Here is a 21729-nt window from a genome sequence, read left to right as displayed (position 1 = left end):
AAATATAAAAGCTGTGATAATGACATCCAGCACTGAAGTGACTATCTGTACTCATTTTGAGTTCTCTATCAGTGTTTCTGTAGGATGTAAAACATGTATTCAGTGTGTGTAAGGTCCATTTTAACTGTATTTTCTACTGAAAACAGGACGACTCTGAAGTGACTTCAGACGAAGAGAACTGCCTCACGCAGGATGAGATCCAGTTGTTTGTGGATAGCAACAAGTCCTTCTACAACAACCGCCACCAGTACAGACAGCACCTGAAGGATAAATTTACCAAGTACTGCCGCGGCGGTGGAGAGTGGTTCGCTGCTGCCACCACCAGCGTCAATTAATGAATTCGCTGCTGTTGCACGACTCTACTGTTGTGAAGTCTTTTTAACACATGATTATTACCATTGCTCTGCGCGTACCGCCTTTAAAACAAATAGAAAAAAATCTAAGTACATTTTGGTCTGGTGTTTATTTTGTCCCCCACTCTGTGGTTGAAGTAAATGTGAATCTTAATTTCCCCCATGTGTTTATCTTCTCTCAATCTATCTCTGTCCCTACTGTTCACCTATCTTGTCACCTCTCCTCATTCACCTTGTCGCCCCATCTTTGTTCTCCTCCCTCCCAGCCTGACCAGTTTCTTTCTGGTCTCATTTTGTAGGGCTGATGGATTTATTTATTTTTTGTAGCACAGTAGATCTGATAATCAAGCTTGCAAGCTGTGACATTAGGATTTAAATGTTGGTAGTCAGTCCTGTGTCGTTTTTTTTCTCGCATATTCCATTTTGTGTGTCTCACTTATTACTCTGACACTTCATTTTAGTGGAATAAGTTGCACCAATAAATGTGTACATAAATGAAATGATCTGAATATAAAGATTTTACAGTAAGACAATGTGTAAGATTTACTAAATAAAAAATATTTATTAATATGCGTTTTGATAGTAGTTTGTGCTTCTTACCTGGCTACCTACCATGTGCTATGTTTTTGAATAACCAGTAGATGGCGTAATATGACAAGTTTAGCCTCACAGGCCTGTCATTGTGAGCTGACCGAAAGCACGGTACTTTGTTAGAATAATTATTCCATACCAATAACTTGTTATATTCCTCGGAGTTTTCCGTTTACACATGGAAAGTTTTGCAATAAATTCCCTCAAGTTTGCACTTTGGCTCCTGTTGGTTGCAAAAGAATGCAACATGCATGTGAATTTGAAGTAATGTGACCAGATTTTGGGAAATGTGTTGCTGGGGATAAATGTAATTTAACTATATTTAACGATCCATTTTTAAATGTACAGTCCTTTCAACTACAACACATACATAGATTACCCCTTGTTTTACTCTAACATACTGACGTTGAATTGCGCAAGCAGTGTGGAGGCAATGATTGAATAACATGTATGTGTACATTTATTTTGCAACACTCGCGGGAGGCGGTGTGGTCATGTTAGCCTATGTAGTAATTTTAGAATCACCCAAATTTTGTAGCCTATACTGTTGGATTGTTTTTTTTGGCTGTTTGTTCATTTTTTGGGGGTTCATTCGGTGTTGCAATTGTATCACTGATTAAACGAGTGAAGGCGAGACTACATTTTTTACATGCAAATCCGATTTGATGCAGCTTTTGATTACGGAAATGTCAATTTAACTACAGAGTTGCTACTTTTACTGGGACATTGCAGGGGACAGCTCTTACCGGGGATAGGTCACAAATCAGGGACTCTGGTCACAAGTTACATGATGACAGAGCTTACTACTGTTTTTCTATACTGTAGCAATGGACTCCTCTGACTAGTTACTTTGAGGATGGCATTGTCTCCTTAAAACACCAACCCTGTTCCATTATAAGGTTGAGATGTCTAACCATTTAATTTGCAGTATAATTATACTTGAGTCAGTCTAATCCTTTTGATTTTTTTTATTCATATTTAAAATAAATCTACTAGCTACTTTAGAAAAACCTGTCAAGGGCATTAAGGCTAATTCATCGAGGCCTGGTATGCCAAAAGCATCTTAATTTAGCCAATGTGCTTTTGGGAAACGTCCTGATTAGGGCAGTGGTTGGCTACATTTTCAAGACCAAGGATATTACTTTCTGTATTTTAACCAATTGATAACTCCTGTGTGCTGCAGACGTCAAAGTATGCATGAGGAAATCCTATTCAAAACTACACAACGACCGCGTTTAGACAAATATCAGACTATCATTGTACAGTATTTGTATTAAGGATCTCCATTAGCAGCTACTCTCCCTGGGCTGCAAACATATTAAGGCACTTACAGTACGTCATAACATTATTACGCTACTACATATTTTGTATTGTTATACTATCCGTATATAATGCACACAAAGAAATGTATGTCTATGTTTGTCAGTATGAAGATTACACAGTTGAGCACAGAGGCCGTTTCAGACTCATCTTTTCATACAAAACAAAAATGCATCGTGATCCAGGAAGCAACATTTGGACGATTTACATACATTTTAACCAACCGAAGAGCAATACAAACATACTAATCCCGCCTCTATTAGAAAATGACCAATAGTGATCCAGTAAGAACTTCCGCTGCAGTAGCAGGACGTGTTCATTTGTACAAGCTATTCTGAAAGAATTACCGCGGCTGTTGAGGTGAAGTCTATGAAATACGTGATGTCTTCAAAATGGTTTAATCAGTGAAAGACGATTGAAGTGTTCCGATTTCGTGTGATATGTGAACCGTTTAGAGCTATATGTACGAATGATAGAAAAGTAACGGTTGCGTGTTATCAGTTTAGGAATTTCGTTCGCTAGCAGTAGCTACTTAGCTAGCAAGCCACCTTGAGGTCCTGTCTCTTTCTTGACATTCTAGCCTGTATTGTGGTATGGGTTCCTAGCTTGACGACGAAACTCAGTACAGTGTCCTTTCATTACCTTTTCGCATTGGTTTAATATAAAATCAGTTGTTACGACGATAACGATTGTCTGTAGAAGAAAGTGGCCTTTCAAGGACGACAGAACGTTATCAGTGGCTTTTACAAGAAGATCCCCAAACCAACTATCATGAACGGGTTCAGCACAGAAGAAGACAGTCACGATGGACCTCCGGCTCCGCCGTTTTACGGCCAGACTTGTTGTTTGATTGAGGACGGTGAGCGCTGCGGACGATCAGCTGGAAACGCTTCCTTCAGCAAGCGGATCCAGAAAAGCATATCGCAGAAAAAACTAAAGCTGGACATCGACAAAAGTGTAAGTGTGTATTTCTAACTAGTTGTTCCAACTATGTGACGAGGTAGCCAGCTAGCCCCGTAGACATTCCCACTGACAGTTTGCTAGGTAATAATGTGCTAATCGCGCACGCTTGCAGCTTGTTGGCAAATTCAACCACACTTATCTATTTGCTATTGTTTTACACTTGTCCTGCGCCATAATCACAGAACATTGGATTTCTGATTGCTTATGGCTTCATTTGGATTAGTTTGTGGAACATCAAACAAGGAGGACCTCCAATCCTTGGCTGTTTCATCGAGAAGGTCCACCAACATTCCGCGTTTACTACATCCCGCGCCCAGTGCCATTTATGCTGCTAGCTGGCCAGGCGACCGGCAGTGTCCTTCGCCTCCTCTCCGCAGATTTTAACGTTTAGCGAGTTTCGGGTTGGCTCACAAACTAGCTACTTCCCTCGCTGTAACATTAATAGAACTGCGGTAAAACAGTGCTCGGTTAGGCGGTGGCGAAGAACACTGTCTACGGGGGTGTCCTAGCTAAGCAAGCAGCCTTCTTCGGTGGGGGTTTCCAACGTTGGTGCATTACCGCCACAGGACTGTTCTGGTGTGTCAGAGACGGCGCTTAACAACCCAATAGCAGTGGGCGCGGCATGTTTAGAACCGCAGTCTGCGGATAGACAATTTGGGTTCACCCTGCATAGCTAGTGGTGCACGACTCGAGTATGTTTGGAGTCGAAAAGAGTCGACTCTTGCTGGCCTCCCAAAACACGGTGCACACATACTCACAACCTCACTATACTGTTGCGGAGACATTTGCTTTCTAGAGGACTGACATAAATGATGCTGCCCATTTGCCTATAAAAGGCCTACTTTGTTTGAGTATAGGAGGTGATGTGTAGGAACTATAATAGTTCAGTGATATTTCTGCAGTGTGCAGCCTTGACTGATCCCATGGGATGATGTGGTGCACTCTATGCTGATAAGCTTATTCTTTGCTATGTTGTGGCCCTATTTGGACGGGTATCATGAGACGCTGATTTGGTAATTATTATCCAAGCATGTGAGTTATTCCAGAGGATGATTCACACAAGATTGTTTTTTCCAAACTGCCCCCTGTCATTTTTTTTTCATTTTTTTTTTACTCTTATGACTGGAGCCTAGAGGTTTGTATTGTAGGTGTGAAGATATTTCAACATTTATATACCATTAATAGGCTACACTGAACTCGTGCTTGGCTGCATTGAGTGGTCGTCTCCCGTAGGAGCTCGGCCTGTTAAAGGGCCTTTAACAGATGCTCCCTGCGATACCAAGCTTGCCTCAGGGAAGCTAAGAGCCTGTTGGACGAACTTCTCACTAGTTAGATTCTTGTTAGAGGAACCCCCAAGCCTGGACATGAACAACATGGAGGAATCCGGGTTTGGCAACCCTCCCTCGGTGGAGCGGTCGCTGGCTAACAACTTCAGCCCCCTCACTCCCTTGAAAGACGGAGCGCCTCAATTTTTCAGAAGCTGTACCAGGACTCTGTATTGCAGGCATATCAGGCTGAGCTACTGGAGGATGTGGGGAATTGGACTCTGACACCCTAGACCCAAATGCGTGGGAGGAGGTCTGTATGATTACAGACCAAAATCTCTGTGCCTCAGGCTAGGCGCCTGAACCAGGCCAAAACTGTAGGGAAGCAGAGTCCCATAAAGCTATCTGGCACTCCTGAGTCCACAAAGCTTTGGATATACCTTTTTTTTTTTTTTTTTTGCGATTTGGTTCACACAACTGGGCCACTGCCTGCTCTGCCTTCCCATCTTACAGGGGCGAGCAGCTTAGTAGATATCCCCCTTCTCCTCCCCGTCATCTAAATGGATTTGAAGCAATTTAGAAAGTGACATCAATAAGGGATCATAGCTTTCACCTTTTTTTATACCCTGATGAAGACCGCTTGGCTGTCGAAACGTTGGTAATTACATTTTTGCATCTGAGCTCCTAGAGTGGGCGGCTCTTTTATTTTCAAGTATTCTACTCCGCTAGCCAGCACCTCGCCTAAATAGGTGTGCGTTTCTTTTTCTTCTAAATTCTATGTAATGGGAAATGTTTTGTACACTCTTCTTCCTCTTATTTTAGGTCCGACACCTCTACATATGTGACTTCCACAAAAACTTCATCCAGAGTGTCCGTAACAAACGGAAGAGGAAGACGAGTGACGACGGAGGGGAGTCTCCTGATCATGATGTGGAGGTGCCAGAGGTAAAAGCCGGGGAAACGAGCCCATTGTCCTCCCTTTAAATCATGTGTCTCTAAAGAATGTCACTGCTTCTCCTTGAAAAAGAAAAAACATCAAGTTGAATAGATATGAAAAAGAACATAAGACGACTGTTGATGAAAAGGCCCAATAGCATGACAGTTCTATGCATTGATAGAGAGCAGTAAAATGTGCTTAATGATATTCCATGCTTAATGGATGGCACACCACTCTGTCCTCACAATGTGTGTCTCTGTGATGTTAGGTGGATCTGTTCCAGCTTCAGGTGAACACTCTGAGACGCTACAAGAGACACTACAAGCTCCAGACCAGACCTGGCTTGAACAAGGCCCAACTGGCTGAGGTAGGCCAATATTTACACTCAAGTTATTTCGCGTTCAATCTTATCCAGAGCGACTTAGTGTGTATTCAACTAAGATGGGTTTAGACAACCACATATCACAGTCACTGCAAGCAAAACAAATGTTAGTGAAACAAGTGCCATTAAGAAATGCAGCAATTTTGAGGGGCTTCCTGGTTTCCATTGCTACCGCACTTATTTCTCTACTCCTTGAGTGGCATCTCAAGGGGGGGGGACTGCCTCTTCTCTATCCTTCCTCCTGACGCTGACTGCTCAAGCCATTAATTAACTATTAGATCGCCTTAAGTCTATTTTAATACACTGAAGAAGTGTGGACCAGAATAAGGCTCTCTCCTCACTATATTGTTTCTGCACAATGAGAAATGACCATCTTCAGAGAAGATACTAGTAGTGTGCGAATCAGGGAGCCAAATGAATGGCCCTTTCACATGTTCGATTCCTGACGTTCACAAAAAGAGCCGTTCGTATAGTGGTTTTCTCTACAATCTCCAAAAAATTATTGTGATAGTCCATGAAATTCGTAGTATCTTCGCTGAAGATGGTAATTTCTCATTGCAGAAACAATATTTTATTTATTTTTGTAACTTTATTTAACTAGGCAAGTCAGTTAAGAACAAATTCGTATTTACAATGACAGCCTACCAAAAGGCCTGCGGGGACGGGGATTAAAAATCAAATATCAATATAAGACAAAAACCATCACGACTAGAGGTGCCACAACACTACATAATAAGAGACCTAAAGACAACAACATAGCAAGGCAGCAACACATGACAAAACAGCATGGTAGCAACATAACAACATGGTAGCAACACAGCATGGTAGCAGAACAACGTAACAACATGGTAGCAACACAACATGGTAGCAGCACAAAACATGGTACTAACATTATTGGGAACAGACAACAGAGGGCAAGAAGGTAGAGACAACAATACATCACGCAAAGCAGCCACAACTGTCAGTAAGTGTCCATGATTGAGTCTTTGAATGAAGAGATTGAGAGTGTGTGGAGAGTGAGGAGGAGAGCCTTATTCTGGCCCACACTTTTTTTCAGTGTATTAAAAATATACTTTTTATGGCTATCTAATAGTTAATTAATGGCTAGAATGTCCTTTTTTTTTTAAAGAGCTTCTCAGGCCTTCTGCATAAAAATGATCCCGGGGAGGACCCCGGTCCCCCTAAGCAAGGGAACTGGAGTTTGTCTAACTCTGTTAAACACATGTACAAAATGATCATTTCTCTAAAAGTATGATGGTCATGACTTTCTTACATGAAAGGGGAGGTTAACTTGCCCCTAGACAATCTATCTGAGATCAACTTAAGTTTGTCATGGGATTTTTAAATGTATTTTTAACCACAGGGCCTACAGCAGTAATATGTTTGTAGTATGTCATAGACCGCTAACAGTATACACTGCAGTGGGGTATCTATTCCAGCTAAAGACAAGCACCAGGCACAATATTTTACTTTGATGAATGTATTCATATATTGTTGTCCTATATGGAGTTTTCGCATTTTGTAATCTAGATGTACTTCATAATACTGGACTATTAAATACAATGGTCCGTTTTGATGCCAAGTCTCCCAGCGGCTATCCAAAACAAACTGCAACTTGCGAAACCAGTTTCGCCTGACATCTTGGCCGAAGGGGAGCTGGCTAGTAGAGTAGAAAGCCTAAGTGCCAGACCCACAGGCAGGAGAAACTACTTGCGTCCCTCTTGCAATCTCGTTCCTTGTCTAAATAAGATTATTCCAACCTAATTATGGCTTGTACTGCTTCGTGTCAACATATCCAAATGACAAACGGTTCATTTGTTTATTGCAACAGTGATAGTAGGCAGGCTTTAAAAATCTTACATTACTGATTTTATACAGCAGTGCTGTCCTGTTAGTTTTTATATATAGATTATTACGAACGCCAATGCTCGTCTGTTTCATCTGTTGTCCGGGTGGCTGGTCTCAGACGATTCCGCCGTGGAGGTCCTGGGCTGGTGTGGTTACACGTGGTCTGCGGTTGTTTGGCCAGTTCGATGTATTGCCAAATTCTCGAATATAATGTTGGAAGTGGCTTATGATAGAGAAATTAACGTTAACAGCGCTGGTGGACATTCCTAGTCATCATGCCAATTGCACTCTCCCTCAACTTGAGACATCTGTGGCCTTGAGTGTCCCCAGCACAAGGTGCACCTGTGTAAGGATCATGTTGTTTAATCAGCTTCTTGATATGACACCTGTCAGGTGGCTGGATTATCTTGGCAAATGAAAATGTTCACTAACAAGGATGTAAACAGATTTGTGCACAAAATTGTAGAGAAATAAGCTTTTGAGGCATATGGAACATTCTGGAATCTTATTTCAACTCATGAAAAATGGTGAGCAACACATGTAGCATTTATATTTTTGTTCCATAGGTAGTAGCCCATCTAAAGAACTTGGTAAACTGTCTCAGAAGGACTCAGCTCTAAAAGAGTCAACTTCTGTCTTGGGATTTCATTAGGGCAATTATCCAAAGTCATTCTCCTCTCCTAACAACTCCAGTATCCTCAAAGGGAGTGGCTCCTAATCCGTGACCGGATCTTTTAATTCTGAGACTTCGTATCCATAAGTGTGTGTCGCAGTATCTCGCCGGGAATTTGGGACTTCACTCATTTTCTCATGTGAAAACCGGATTAGATACAGTGCATTCGGAAAGTATTCAGACCCCTTGACTTTTTCCATATTTTGTTACCCTACAGCCTTATTCTAAAATGGATTAAATAGTTTTTTCCCCCTCAATCTAAACACAATGCACTATAATGACAATTCAAAGTCTTTTAGACATTTTAGTAAATTTATAAAATACAAAAATTACATTTACACAGGTATTCAGACCCTTTACTCAGTACTTTGTTGAAGCACCTTTGGCAGCGATTACAGTCTTGGGTATGACGCTACAAGCTTGTCATACCTGTATTTGGGAGTTTCTTCCATTCTTTTCTGCAGATCCTCTCAAGCTCTGTCAGGTTGGATGGTGAGCGTCGCTGCGCAGCTATTTTCAGGTCTCTCTCGAGATGTTCAAGTCCGGGCTCTGGCTGGGTAACTCAAGGACATTCAGAGACTTGTCCTAAAGCCACTCCTGCGTTGTCTTCGCTGTGTGCTTAGGGTTGTTGTTCTGTTGGAAGGTGAACCTTCGTCCCAGTCTGTGGTCCTGTGCGCTCTGGAGCAGGTTTTCATCAAGGATCTCTCTGTTTATCTTTCCCTCAATCCTGACTAGGTTCTCAGTCCCTGCCGCTGAAAAACATCCCCACAGCATGAGGCTGCCAACCAACACTATGCTTCACTGTAGGGATGGTGCCAGGTCTCCTCCAGACGTGACTCTTGGCTTTCAGGCCAAAGAGTTCAATCTTGGTTTCATCAGACCAGAGACTCTTGTTTCTCATGGTCTGAGAGTCATTTAGGTGCCTTTTTGTAAACTCCAAGCAGGCTGTCATGTGCCTTTTTTTCCCTGAGCAATGGCTTCCGTCTGGCCACTATCATAAAGGCCTGATTGGTGGAGTGCTGCAGAGATGGTTGTCCTTCTGGAAGGTTCTCCCATCTCCACAGAAGAACTCTGGAGCTCTGTCAAAGTGACCATTGGGTTCTTGGTCACCTCCCTGAGCAAGGCCCTTCTCTCCCAATTGCTCAATTTGGCTGGGCGGCCAGCTATAGGAAGAGTCTTGGTGGTTCCAAACTTCTTCCATTCTTAAAAACAATGGAGGCCACTGTGTTCTTGGCCCTTCCATGCTGCAGAAATGTTTTGGTACCCTTCCCCAGATCTGTGCCTCAACACAACCATATCTCGGAGCTCTACAGACAATTCCTTCGGCCCCATGGCTTGGTTTTTGCTCTGACTTGCACTGTCAACTGTGGGACCTTATATAGACAGGTGTGTGCCTTTCCAGATCAAGTCCAATCCAAAGGAAGTTGCCACAGGTGGACTCCAATCATTTTGTAGAAACAGCTCAAGGATGATCAATATATTTCAAGTCTCATAGCAAAGGGTCTGAATACTTACATAAGGTATTTTTAATAAAATTGCAACAATCTATACCTGTTTTCACTTTGTCATTGTGTGTAGATTGAGGGTAATAAATTATTTTATCCATTGTAGAATAAGGCTGTAACGTAATAAAATGTGTAAAAAGTCTGAATACTTTCGGAATGCACTGTACATACCGTTAGTTAAATTTATAGTTAAATTACAAAAATATGATATTCGCAATGTCACTAAGCAAAAAAACAAACAACCAGAACATCAATAGCCACTACAATGTGTAAATGTGATTTTTGTCCTGAGCTCAGTAGCATTTACTTGATTTTTGCGGACCCAGCATTAGCTAGCTAGTATATTAGCAATGCTAGTCAGCATAGGCTGCTACATGATTATCAGCTCGCATTAGCCAGCTAGCATTAGCTAGCCAGCCTAGCTAGCTCTAGTCCAATGGAAACCGATGCAACCCTGCTGGTTATGTGGCTAGCTAGATGACCAGTGGTGACAGGGGCCCCTATGAGATTCAAGGCTTTAATACGTGTCATGGCACAGAAAAATACTGATTGATTGAGCTAGCTAAGTTAGCTAGCAAGATGGCTATGACAGTTACGAGTGTGCAATAAATGAAATGTTTCCCCAGGCAGTAGAGGCCTAGACCTCCATTAACCTCTCTGGGATATTCGGGACGGTAGCGTCCCACCTCAACAACAGCCAGTGAAAGTGCAGGGCGCCAAATTCAAAACAACAGAAATCTCATAATTAAAATTCCTCAAGCATACAAGTATTTTACACCATTTTAAAGGTGAACTTCTCGTTAATCCAGCCACAGTGTCCGATTTCAAAAAGGCTTTACGGCGAAAGCACCACAAACGATTATGTTAGGTCAGAGCCAAGTCACAAAAACACAGCCATTTTTCCAGCCAAAGAGAGGAGTCACAAAAAGCACAAATAGAGAGAGAATTATTCACTAACCTTTGATGATCTTCATCAGATGACACTCATAGGACTTCATGTTACACAATACATCTATGTTTTGTTTGATAAAGTTCATATTTATATAAAATAAATCTGAGTTTACATTGGTGCGTTACGTTCAGTAGTTCCAAAACATCCAGTGATTTTTGCAGAGAGCCACATCAATTTTCAGAAATACTCAAGTGTTGATGAAAATTCAAGTGTTATGCATGGAACTTTAGATAAACTTCTCCTTAATGCAACCGCTATGTCAGATTTCAAAAAAGCTTTACCGAAAAAGCACACCACGCAATAATCTGAGTAGAGCGCTCCGACAACAAAACAGCCAAACAGATATCCGCCATGTTTGTAGTCAGCAGAAGTCAGAAATAGCATTATAAATATTCACTTACCTTTGATCTTCATCAGAATGCACTCCCAGGAATCCCAGTTCCACAAATGTTTGATTTATTCGATAAAGTCCCTCATTTATGTCCAAATACCACCTCGTTGTTCGCGTGTTTAGTACACAATCCAAAATCACGACGTGCCGGCAAGTCCATGCGAAAGTTCAGACAAAGTTATATTACAGTTCGTAGAAACATGTCAAACGAAGTATAGAATCAATCTTTAGGATGTTTTTATCATAAATGTTCGATAATGTTCCAACCGGAGAATTCCATTGTCTGTAGAAAAGCAATGGAACGCGAGTTAACTCTTACGTGAACGCGCTTCACGAACTCATGGCACTCTGCCAGACACCTGGCTCAAACAGCCCTTATTCGCCCCCACTTCACAGTAGAAGCCTCAAACAAGGTTCTAAAGACTGTTGACATCTAGTGGAAGCCTTAGCAAGTGCAATATGACCAATATCCCACTATCTTCGATAACCTACAAACCTCAGATTTCCCACTTCCTGGTTGGATTTTTTTTCTCAGGTTTTTGCCTGCAATATGAGTTCTGTTATACTCAGACATCATTCAAACAGTTTTAGAAACAGTGTTTTCTATCCAAATCTATTAATAATATGCATATATTAGCAACTGGGTGTGAGTAGCAGGCAGTTTACTCTGGGCACCTTATTCATCCAAGCTACTCAATACTGCCCCCCAGTCCCAAAGAAGTTAATGAGCCTGTCATGTCATTAATGAAGCACAAGTCAACAGGTCCAAACAATTATTGCTCTCTATGTGCTGCCCCCATTGAGTGGAACTGTCAGCCCTGAATGGAGCTGGGTGAGACTAGGGCTGTGACTAGGGCTTGGCAGTCACAATTTAGTCAGCCGGTGATTGTCAAGCAAATCAAATAATTGTCGGTCTCATGGTAATTGACGTTAATGAACATAAACAAATGTAGCATCTCCTGGCTTCAACACAACTTACAAGCCACTGATGCAGACCTTTGTAACGTCTACATTTTAAAAAGTCTAATAAATCCATGTAATAAAGCCTACAACTTCACAATAAATCCATGTAATATAGCCTACACCATCACAATAAATCCATGTAGTAATATAGCCTACACCATCACAATAAATCCATGTAGTAATATAGCCTACACCATCACAATAAATCCATGTAGTAATATAGCCTACACCATCACAATAAATCCATGTAGTAATATAGCCTACACCATCACAATAAATCCATGTAGTAATATAGCCTACACCATCACAATAAATCCATGTAGTAATATAGCCTACACCATCACAATAAATCCATGTAGTAATATAGCCTACACCATCACAATAAATCTATGATTTATTTTTAGACCGGTCTAAAGAAGCATGATATGAAGAAAATGTAGTCTATTTCAGGAGAACAGAATAGTTGTCTTGATCTGGCTATGCCAAATGGCTGTGGGCTACACTAGTTCATTTAGCAGACACTATTTGCTTAGAATTCCCTGGCATTCTTTTATAGTATCAAGAATACAATTGAACAAAGCTGAATAAAATATCATTTATATTTTATACAAATGATTTGAGGGGTGTGTATTCTGTGTTGAGCGGTTAACAAAGAAGTATGTACTCCGTCCTATATGCTGAGTTTAGTTAATGTAACTTTAGTTCTAAACTTTGGACTAAATGTTTTGATTTTGAATACATTGTAAGGCTGCGTGATGCGACTCTAAATTATTTTTCAGTCTCATTCACAATTTGACAAGCATTTGATAATGCCGCGACTCTAAATTATTTTTCAGTCTCTCATTCACAATTTGACAAGCATTTGATAATGCCGCGACTCTAAATTATTTTTCAGTCTCTCATTCACAATTTGACAAGCATTTGATAATGCCGCGACTCTAAATTATTTTTCAGTCTCTCATTCACAATTTGACAAGCATTTGATAATGCCGCGAATCGAATTTCTCAGCGGAATCCCCTTTATGTGGCCGTAATGCACCCTAAAAAAATCCATGCCTTTTTCTCCCCGAGTGCTGCGAAGCGCCCTTCTCCCCGAGTGCTGCGAAGCGCCCTTCTCCCCGAGTGCTGCGAAGCACCTCTCCATCACATGATCGGGTCTTTCTCACAGGCTACAATTGAAGACCGGCGCATCTGGAATGCAACTGTGAGCGTTCTTATCCAATTCCGAGGTGCATATGGAAGATATTGGAAGAACTGTCCAATTGTACTTTTCGTCAGCCAACAAGATTAGTAGGTCTAACCAACAGCAAAAGCACTAGTCTAAATAAATCTACTATCTCCCATAGTACAAAGGTTGACCTATTCTGTGCGAGAAATAAATATTCCAAACAAAGTCTGGGACAGTTGGGGGATGTGATAGATCCCAAATGAATACAACCACTAGCATCAAAAAACATTGTGGCAGAAGCAACCGATCAGAATGTTTAGCTTTGAATGTTGATAAACTATTAGGCTATTTCTTCATATTATAAGCGCAGCAATGGGCACAGGACAGTAGGCTATAAGCACAAATGTTTCATTAGTGGGAAAACACCATTATCTAAAGTGCCGCATATGTGATTTTGCAACTAATGCTTTTATTATAAAGGTGCATTTTTATGGTGAAAAATAATCTTGCCCAAACTAGAGACCCACACTCTGCGTGTGTATGCCAGTTAGGCTCTACACTTGTAAAGCAGAATGTGCTTCATTTTAAGATGTTATTTGGCCACTCATAGCCTGGTTCCTCTCTAGGTTTCTTCCTAGGTTTTGGCCTTTCTAGGGAGTTTTTCCTAGCCACCGTGCTTCTACACCTGTATTGCATGCTGTTTGGGGTTTTAGGCTGGGTTTATGTACAGCACTTTGAGATATCAGATTTATATATTGAGATATAAGAAGGGCTTTATAAATAAATTTGATCATCAAACATTATCAAATGATATAGGCCTATGAGCTAGGCTACATGAGGTGTGCGACTAGGATCCGAAAGGTCCCCAAAAATAAAAAGGCATTGTTTCTTGCCTTACGCTGGGCATAATTCACAAGTGATAATATATAATTCACAAGTGATAATATATACTTCACAAGTGATAGGCTAATATTGGTGAAATTTGTTTTGATTCAGAATGGATCATTATCATGCACCTGTCTCAACAAGGGTTGTGGGGAAAATACATGTAATCTATGCACTTAAATAGCAAATGGAGGACACTTTTCCCGTGGTTCATTATCATGCCGGTCAGGTAGCCTATACTCCTGTTGTAAAGACAAGCAATGTGCTTAATATTAGGAAAGTTGAGAAATAAATATAGTAGGCTTAGCCTATAGGATCCTCCTCTTTTTAATAGAGGCCATCACTCTGTTTTCTCGCGCAATTGCATAGCTTATAGAAATGTTGCGCAAACAAACTCATGGGCTCTCATGAAGTGTTTGATTAGATTTTTGATTAGACTTGTATTGATGTCAGCGTGATTAGAGGGAATATAGAGTGCTGACTACAAGGCAGTTTTTGGTAGGCTACTTATGACCATCAGCAGCATCAGAGCTTGGAGAAGCTGAATTATTGTGACTAAACGGTCACATGGAATTTGACTGCCTTCATAACTCATGACCGCCGGTGTGACTACATAGAGGATGTTTATTTCGCGTTTATTATTTTAAATCAAATAATCTGTTTGGGTTTATACATGAATTTATACGTGGAGTTCTGATCCTTGACAAAATTGTGGTCATTGATTTGGTTGGGAGTTAAAAGGATGCTTTAAACCGCACGCAGAGACATAAAAATGGTATCCACGAGTTCATCTGTCTCTGGGGAAGTAGATCAAGGGCTTCCTTGCCAAAATCTCAAAGTATCCCTTTAACAAGGCCGATGATCACACTTGGTCTTTGTTGGTCTTGCTTCCAGGGGCGCAACTTTGGTTTTAGAAGTGGAAGTTTTAGTTTTATTTATCCTGTAGAATAAACGGCATCCGCATGGTCCTAAAACACACCTGTGCCTTGTTTTTTTTGTATTACATTCCAATGAAAGAACTGGGGGAGACAAACATTTAAATTCAGAATGTGGGGGGGGCATGTCCCCTGACCATGCCACTAATCCTCACAACAATGGTTTTATTAAAATTGGGGAGAAAACAACTGGATGTTCAATCAATAGACTGATTAAACTGACCTCTACCTTTCTATTGTCTTGCATACCACTTTGGATACAATGTAATTCTTCTCTGTGATAACTAAATGATTTTGGCCTCAATGCAATGTTATTTGTTTTCAGACGGTCAGTCGCCACTTCCGGAATATCCCAGTGAACGAGAAGGAGACTCTCACATACTTCATCTATATGGTGAAGAGCAGCAAAAGCCGACTGGACCAGAAATCAGAGGGCAGCAAACAGCTGGAATAAAGGCCACCGATAAGTCTTGGACATGAACACGTGTGTTTGATGAGGTGTTTCCGCCAGGCAGCCTAATCTGATTTCAGACCGTTGTCAAGACTCTCCGCAGGGTGATGTAATTCTGTAATGTGAATATGCCGATATGTACAAAACACGACGAGTATGAAGATATCAGCAACACGATAGAATGCAATGTCTGAGAACTGCCTTAAAGATTTGTTTGTATTTGTTTGTATTTTGCATGGACTGTTAACAACTTGAAGAAAAGCTTGTGTCCAACCAGAGAGTGTGCAAACTTAATATTTCAATAAACTGGTCATGGAGCATTTTGTGAATGAAAATATGGTGGATAAGGTTTTGGGAAGCGTTGCACATTTTCTGGTGTCCAACTAGAATTAAGCAATAAGGCCCGAGGGGGTGTGGTCTATGGCCAATATACCACGGCTAAGGGCTGTTCTTATGCATGACGCATCGCGGAGTGACTGGACACAGCCCTTAGCCGTGGTATATTGGCCATATCACACAAACCCCAGAGGTGCCTTATTGCTATTATAAACTGGTTATCAACGTAATTAGAGCAGTATACCACAGCTGTCGGCCAATCAACATTCCGGGCTCGAACAACCCAGTTTTATAATACTCATCCAGTGGTATGACATACGTGGGAAGACTGAAGTTGAATGATGCAGCATTTGGCCCTGACCCTTTTTTACATTGACTTGACCTGCTCTTTCCCGTCTAATACACTGAAACACACACATACTGCAGAGTGAAATGGCGTTTCAGTGAACACCAAGCTCTTTTCAAGTATTGGTGGAAATGTTACGTCTGACTCTTTTCTTTACTACATTTTCTACTTTTTTGTGAGTACTTTAGTTCATCCTTGATTGTCAGGTCTCTGTGAAGTTGTCTCTGGTGAAAAGTAACTTTCAGTCTGTATTCATTTTCATGGTTTCAGCTTTTGAGACTAATTTAAAGCAATTAATTGAACTTGTTCATTAGGGGTATAAAATGCATTAATATTATTACTTCTACTATTATATTATTTCAGAATTTTTTTTGCTGTACTAACACAAACACGTAGAACGTCTCAACTTGAGCTCAATGAACCATATTTGAACCACCTAAATAGTTTTCAGGGCAGCACACAAAGCACTGGCTGGACTTTGCCTTCGTGTTCACAATACATTTGTTCTATTCTATTGCAATGTATTTCTGTGGAATCATGTCACCCTCAGCTGTCAAATCTATTTCCTCTCCTGGCACAGTGTTGAAATGATGTGTCTCGTGGGCACACAACCACACGATAACACTACCTACCGCTTCTAGTCGCTGGTTGAAGATGGGAGTTGTAATAAATATATAATATGTTTTTGCTTTCCCTCATTCACTAATTGGGGTTTTCTTGTTCACTTCAACACTGCTGTGTGCTCGCTGTTTTGTTTGTCAGTGGTCTCTTCACAGATGATGCTATGCCTTAGTATTGATTAGGTTCTCTGTCCCAGACCTTATTTAAGTAATAAGTTATGTCTACTGTTTTCCATCTTACACCATCAATTAGTCATGTCTGTGTCATTTGCTGAACTATGGATGGCTTTGTTTTTGCTTGTAGCTTTGTAGTGCCAGATTTCCCTCTTCTGTTTCCCTCCTATATTTTAGCATATTGGCTGTGCTGCTTAACCCAATTGTTGTATTATATAAGACACATTTATTTAAATATGGCTGCTTATTGCTTTTAATAAATGTATTGTACATAATGGCTTGTCTTTTTGTTTATTGTTGGGCGGTCATTCCATTTTCTGATTAGTGGGTGGATGGAATTAGTGACTGGATAAAACTTCTCTCCTTTCATGCTTTTTCAACCATAGATGAAGGAGTAGCTGGGAGACTTAAGTAGTCGTACTAAATGGAGGGATATATTTTTTTAAATGCCTCAGATTATATGAATTGCCCGGAGGCCAGGTTGCTCTGTGTTACTAGATCCACCACCAGGTGTCCAGCAGCATCCTGTGGGGCCCCCAGTGGTCAAGCAGAAACGAGGCTAGACCTGCCTGCCTACCTACCTACCGCTCTGCAGGTCACAGGACTTAAACCTCTATACTTTTATGATACTGTCTATTTTAGGTTTCTAAAAACACACGTAGGCCTAATATATATATATATTCAATTGTAACGACAATTAAAAATGCCTAGCCTGCCTAGCCCTTTCTCCCTGCAATAATTTAGTCCATGCACGAGTAGGCCTATGTCCAAAATTGCGGCGCCAATATCAGGAAATAAGGACATTGCTCAGGCTGTATATTTTGCATTTCCCGACACTGGCTGTGGAATACAAGGTTTCCTGCATGCTACTAATTACTGTCATAGCCTACAACACCTTTTCAGTGAGTTTCCGCATAGGCGAATTTATATACTTTGCATTGATGTTGGGCATGTAGGTTGGATAATGACATGTTTGTTTTTCAAAGAAATATTGCCTGAGCATGATTGGTTGATGAGCAATGAACGCGCACAGATGCACACCGTTGCTCGAGGAACCCCTTTCTTGTGAACTAAGTTAGACCACATAGGGTATAAGTTATACAATATAAGGATTTAGGTTTTGGCTCTCCCTCTTTAGCCCAATAATGATTTATTCTGGCCAATTTGATTGTTTTTCCTCTGATGTGGAACGTGTTGTCATGTATGACTAGGCTTCTGCAAATAGCCTATTCCAAACCAATATTATTCTGACCTATAAGCAAATCTTTGTTCATAGGCTATATACACTGTATGTTTATCATTGAAATAATAGCCTACATCTCTTAATTCGATTATTATATCCCATAGGATATACTTTGATTGATTGATTGACTGATTGATTGATGGGACTACTTTCTTGTGAGCTGTTCAATGGAAAGAACGCTCTCTTGGTTCAGGCGAAATAGCATGCATCTGTCCCAGCCCCAGAAAGGAATACAACCGTAAATTGAAAAATATTTGTTTCGTCTACATTTGGATAATATCATTTGATTGCTGTAGACATACTGATCAATAATTAATTTCTCAATTTGGTAAATATCGTGTAGAGCCAATCAAATGTTTTAGCTCACACCATCGAACCATGCGGGTACCCTGAAAGAAAATAGCCTATAAAATCACAAATGGCATTATGGCTAGAAATATCGAGAGCTTGGGACGATAAGGTTCTATCTTTAAAAAATATGATTCTGAAATAGTTGGCTTTAAAAGTCCCGAACCCTCATTGGTATAAATGATGTCAGCAAATTTTCATATTGTACTCTTTTGAATTTAACCACGTGAATTGGGGTATTTAGAGTAGACTATAAGTTAGCCTTGTTCTGTTCCATGTTCTATGTCAATAACTCAATTTGGACAAAAATACAGATCGAACCTTAGTCCTACCACTGTTAATTGTCCTCCGGAAACAGCACACTTGAGCATGTATTTTCATATTTTATACTACTTCAACTCAAAACCTTAAATTATATAGTAAGCCTACATCACCAAAAAACAAAAGTTTTAATAAATAAAACAAGAATGTGTCCTCATAAAGCAAATTAATAATTGCCTAGAGCTATGCATATCAATATTTGTATAGCCTACCTAATCATTGTGTTGAACAACTGACTGATTTCATTGCCGTTTTAAAGATTTTGTGATAAATTAAGTCATTATGAATATAATTTCACATTGAATTCATAAGAAGAAAACTATCAAAACCAAATACCAATAGTCCAATAGTTGGCCTTTACCGGTATCATTTCGAAGTAATATAAACCTGTGCGTTCCATTGTTTTTTAACAGATAGGTTATTGCTGAGTGTATTAGTTTTCTATTTCAAACGAACGGTTACATTCATTTGAGGTAGATTCAACATTATTCTTTACAAGACATAGCACGACAGTAAGTCGACTCTACTACAACAAGACCAATGCAAAGCGGGAAAAAAATCATGCTGAACAGCATTGCCCCATAACCGTGAGGCATAAAGAAACACCTCGAATATCCCAGTCTCTCCGTTCGTTGTTGTGGCCTATCCACAACCAAAACGATTTATACAACTACACAACTTTCATTTAAGTTCTCTCAGACGACAAATGACAAAGACAGGCAGTTGTTGAAATATTCGCATAATATTGCATTTTACCAAGTCCACCTTGTTTGAATTTAAACATTGCACGTATATACAGTAGATGAGTATAAGTGGTTGTATTCCTTGCAGCAACGTGCGTGAATACGGAGTCTTTGAGTGGGTTGCATGTTCAGAGGTCAAAACATTCACTGGTTCAGTTCCAAAGCCCAGACTTGCTGAGGCCAACCTGTCCGTCCTTTGAACTTTTTCTCGTTTCCTAATGACTCTTGCAGGCCATCGTTCTGTGAAATAAAATAAAAAATGTAGTCAATATTGACATAAGCACTCTGCAATTGTAATAGACTGATTTTAAACTCAATGTAAAATGACATGGCCTGAATAAAAATTTAAAAAACACTTAGGCCTATTCCATGTTCACATTAACAACCAGAGGTCGGATAATGTTATAATGTTTATCTTTATAGGCCTTTTCAGGCTTGTTCAATTGAGCTCAAAGTATAATTTCTCTGACATGGGATTGCTCTAAACTGTGAAATGTTTTCGCTTACAGAGCCAACAAACACAATTGAATTTAACAAATGTAATAGGCCTACACAGTAATTACAACATTATGGCCTCAACGTTGTTTCAACATAAAACCACAATCACGAAGGTGCATATTGCATCATATTCCGTAATATAAGACACATAAGACACTCAATAATTAAGACAATAATTGAGATTGATGGCAGAACATCATGATCCTAATTCCAATAAATAATTTTTACAATGCTGCTATAGTTTGCAGTATATGAATTTAGATTTTTGGAACAGTAAAATATTATCACCATATATCTTAGGTTTATGCAAAAATAATAGGCTGCTTATTAAAATAGTTCACATAGCCTACCGTTTCCCGTTTCCGTTTCAAATCTCTATCATATTTCTTGATTTCGGCCTTGAATCCCTCCGTCTCCCCAGTGTCTTTAGCCAGCACGTCCATTAGGTAGGAAATGTAACTTGTTGCTAGTCGTAACGTTTTAATTTTGGACAGTTTCGTATCTACCGGTACATTTGGTATACATTCTCTCAGTTCGGTGAACGCGGTGTTGATGCTCTCCGTCCTTCTCCGCTCCTTCTTCGGCCCTGATGCTCTCCTCTTCCCCATGCACGCGGAGAGAGCGTCCAGCTGGCTTTCTTGCGCCGGACCCGGAGCCCCGAACTCCGTGGAGTAAGGCATCTGGATCTGGAAGTCAGAGTTGACTTCGCCATGGTTCACCACCCAGTTTTGGAAGTAGGGATAATCTTGATGACACCTCTGGACGAATGGAAACGTCTCGTGCATCAGATGATGATGCTGGTAGCTCCCAATAAGGTTCATTTTTACAATAAATAAAAATCTCCACCGGTCTGCAGGTCTTTTGGAGTCTTGCGGTTGGTGACACTAGTCAGTGACCTATGCTATAGTGAACAGGGGAAAGTGACATTCGCGAATGATGTTCCAATCGACATATGAAGACCTTCACTATTACAAATAGGCCCACAAACACATAAAACAACCAGCACACGTTTTAAACATTTATCATCAAAAAAGGGTGTCAAGTTTGTTGAGATCTGTCGTTGACATTCTGATACGTTTAAAGTGAGGTAGGCCTAGTATAATCCAGACAGGTTTTGGCAATCTCGAGTGCACAATTTTGTTTTGGGATTGCGCTCTTTTGCGCAATAATTTGACGGTAATGAAGGTGCGGGTCCATAGGTTTATATGGTTTCGGACGTGACAGAACGAACAGTCAGCCAATAGCGTGAGAATGCTGAAGGTTTGGGTGGAGAGTGTTTGATGCCACGTTCAAACAACTGGGAACTCGGAACTCAGAAATCTCCAACTTCCGACTTCTGTGTGTCCAGCTGGAAACTTGAAAAAAAACGAGCTCCGACTTGGAAAAATCGTTTTGAATGATCATTCAACTCGGAAGTGCAAGTTGGATACTCTGGTATCTTTCTAGAGCTTCGTCTTTCCGAATTATAGATCACTGACTTTACGTTTTTCCGAGTTCCCAGTTGTCTTGAAAGGACCA

The 21729-nt window shown here is 40.4% G+C and overlaps 3 protein-coding genes across 10 annotated transcripts in view; 2 read left to right on the top strand and 1 right to left on the bottom strand.

Annotated features, from left to right (window-relative positions):
* Positions 1–925, top strand: part of LOC115105379 (gametogenetin-binding protein 2-like) — a 45535-nt gene extending 44610 nt beyond the window's left edge. For 6 of the 7 annotated variants that reach the window (XM_029627349.2, XM_065007266.1, XM_029627350.2 and 3 more), the window contains one exon: positions 147–925. In XM_029627349.2, coding sequence (XP_029483209.1) covers positions 147–335 — 189 coding nt within the window. In that variant the 3' untranslated portion in view covers positions 336–925. The remainder of the gene's footprint in view (positions 1–146) is intronic. The other variant, XM_065007267.1, reaches the window with a different exon arrangement.
* Positions 926–2566: 1641 nt separating this feature from the next.
* LOC115105378 (histone deacetylase complex subunit SAP30L) lies at positions 2567–17333 on the top strand. 2 transcript variants are annotated; one of them, XR_010460514.1, is made up of 5 exons: positions 2567–3221; positions 5315–5437; positions 5698–5796; positions 15457–15993; positions 16076–17333. XR_010460514.1 is itself a non-coding variant. In XM_029627348.2 (4 exons), the coding sequence occupies exons 1-4, from the start codon at positions 3036–3038 to the stop codon at positions 15583–15585; spliced, it is 537 nt and encodes a 178-aa protein (XP_029483208.1). In that variant the 5' UTR covers positions 2567–3035; the 3' UTR covers positions 15586–17333. The 2 variants fall into 2 exon arrangements, 1 of the variants encoding a protein (XP_029483208.1); XM_029627348.2 differs by having other exon boundaries at positions 15457–17333.
* Positions 17334–19594: 2261 nt separating this feature from the next.
* On the bottom strand, positions 19595–21398 carry LOC115105377 (heart- and neural crest derivatives-expressed protein 1-like). Its single transcript, XM_029627347.2, has 2 exons — positions 20562–21398; positions 19595–19953 (listed from the first exon to the last, which is right to left on the bottom strand). The coding sequence occupies exons 1-2, from the start codon at positions 21030–21032 to the stop codon at positions 19858–19860; spliced, it is 567 nt and encodes a 188-aa protein (XP_029483207.1). The 5' UTR covers positions 21033–21398; the 3' UTR covers positions 19595–19857.
* Between the last annotated feature and the right edge of the window lie 331 nt (positions 21399–21729).

This window comes from Oncorhynchus nerka, linkage group LG22 (assembly GCF_034236695.1).
Source record: "Oncorhynchus nerka isolate Pitt River linkage group LG22, Oner_Uvic_2.0, whole genome shotgun sequence".
In the NCBI taxonomy this organism is placed as follows: domain Eukaryota; kingdom Metazoa; phylum Chordata; class Actinopteri; order Salmoniformes; family Salmonidae; genus Oncorhynchus; species Oncorhynchus nerka.
The sequence above is the reverse complement of the archived record's forward strand: the minus strand, read 5'-3'. Positions and strand labels throughout refer to the sequence as shown.

Excerpts from the sequence above, each read along its gene's own strand:
- LOC115105378 (XM_029627348.2), top strand. The coding sequence starts at position 3,036 with ATGAACGGGTTCAGCACAGAAGAAGACAGTCACGATGGACCTCCGGCT. Across the intron at positions 3,222-5,314 it reads AGCTGGACATCGACAAAAGT|GTCCGACACCTCTACATATG; the intron begins GTAAGTGTGTAT and ends CTCTTATTTTAG. Across the intron at positions 5,797-15,456 it reads ACAAGGCCCAACTGGCTGAG|ACGGTCAGTCGCCACTTCCG; the intron begins GTAGGCCAATAT and ends ATTTGTTTTCAG.
- LOC115105377 (XM_029627347.2), bottom strand. The coding sequence starts at position 21,032 with ATGAACCTTATTGGGAGCTACCAGCATCATCATCTGATGCACGAGACG. Across the intron at positions 19,954-20,561 it reads TGAAACGGAAACGGGAAACG|AACGATGGCCTGCAAGAGTC; the intron begins GTAGGCTATGTG and ends TTTATTTCACAG.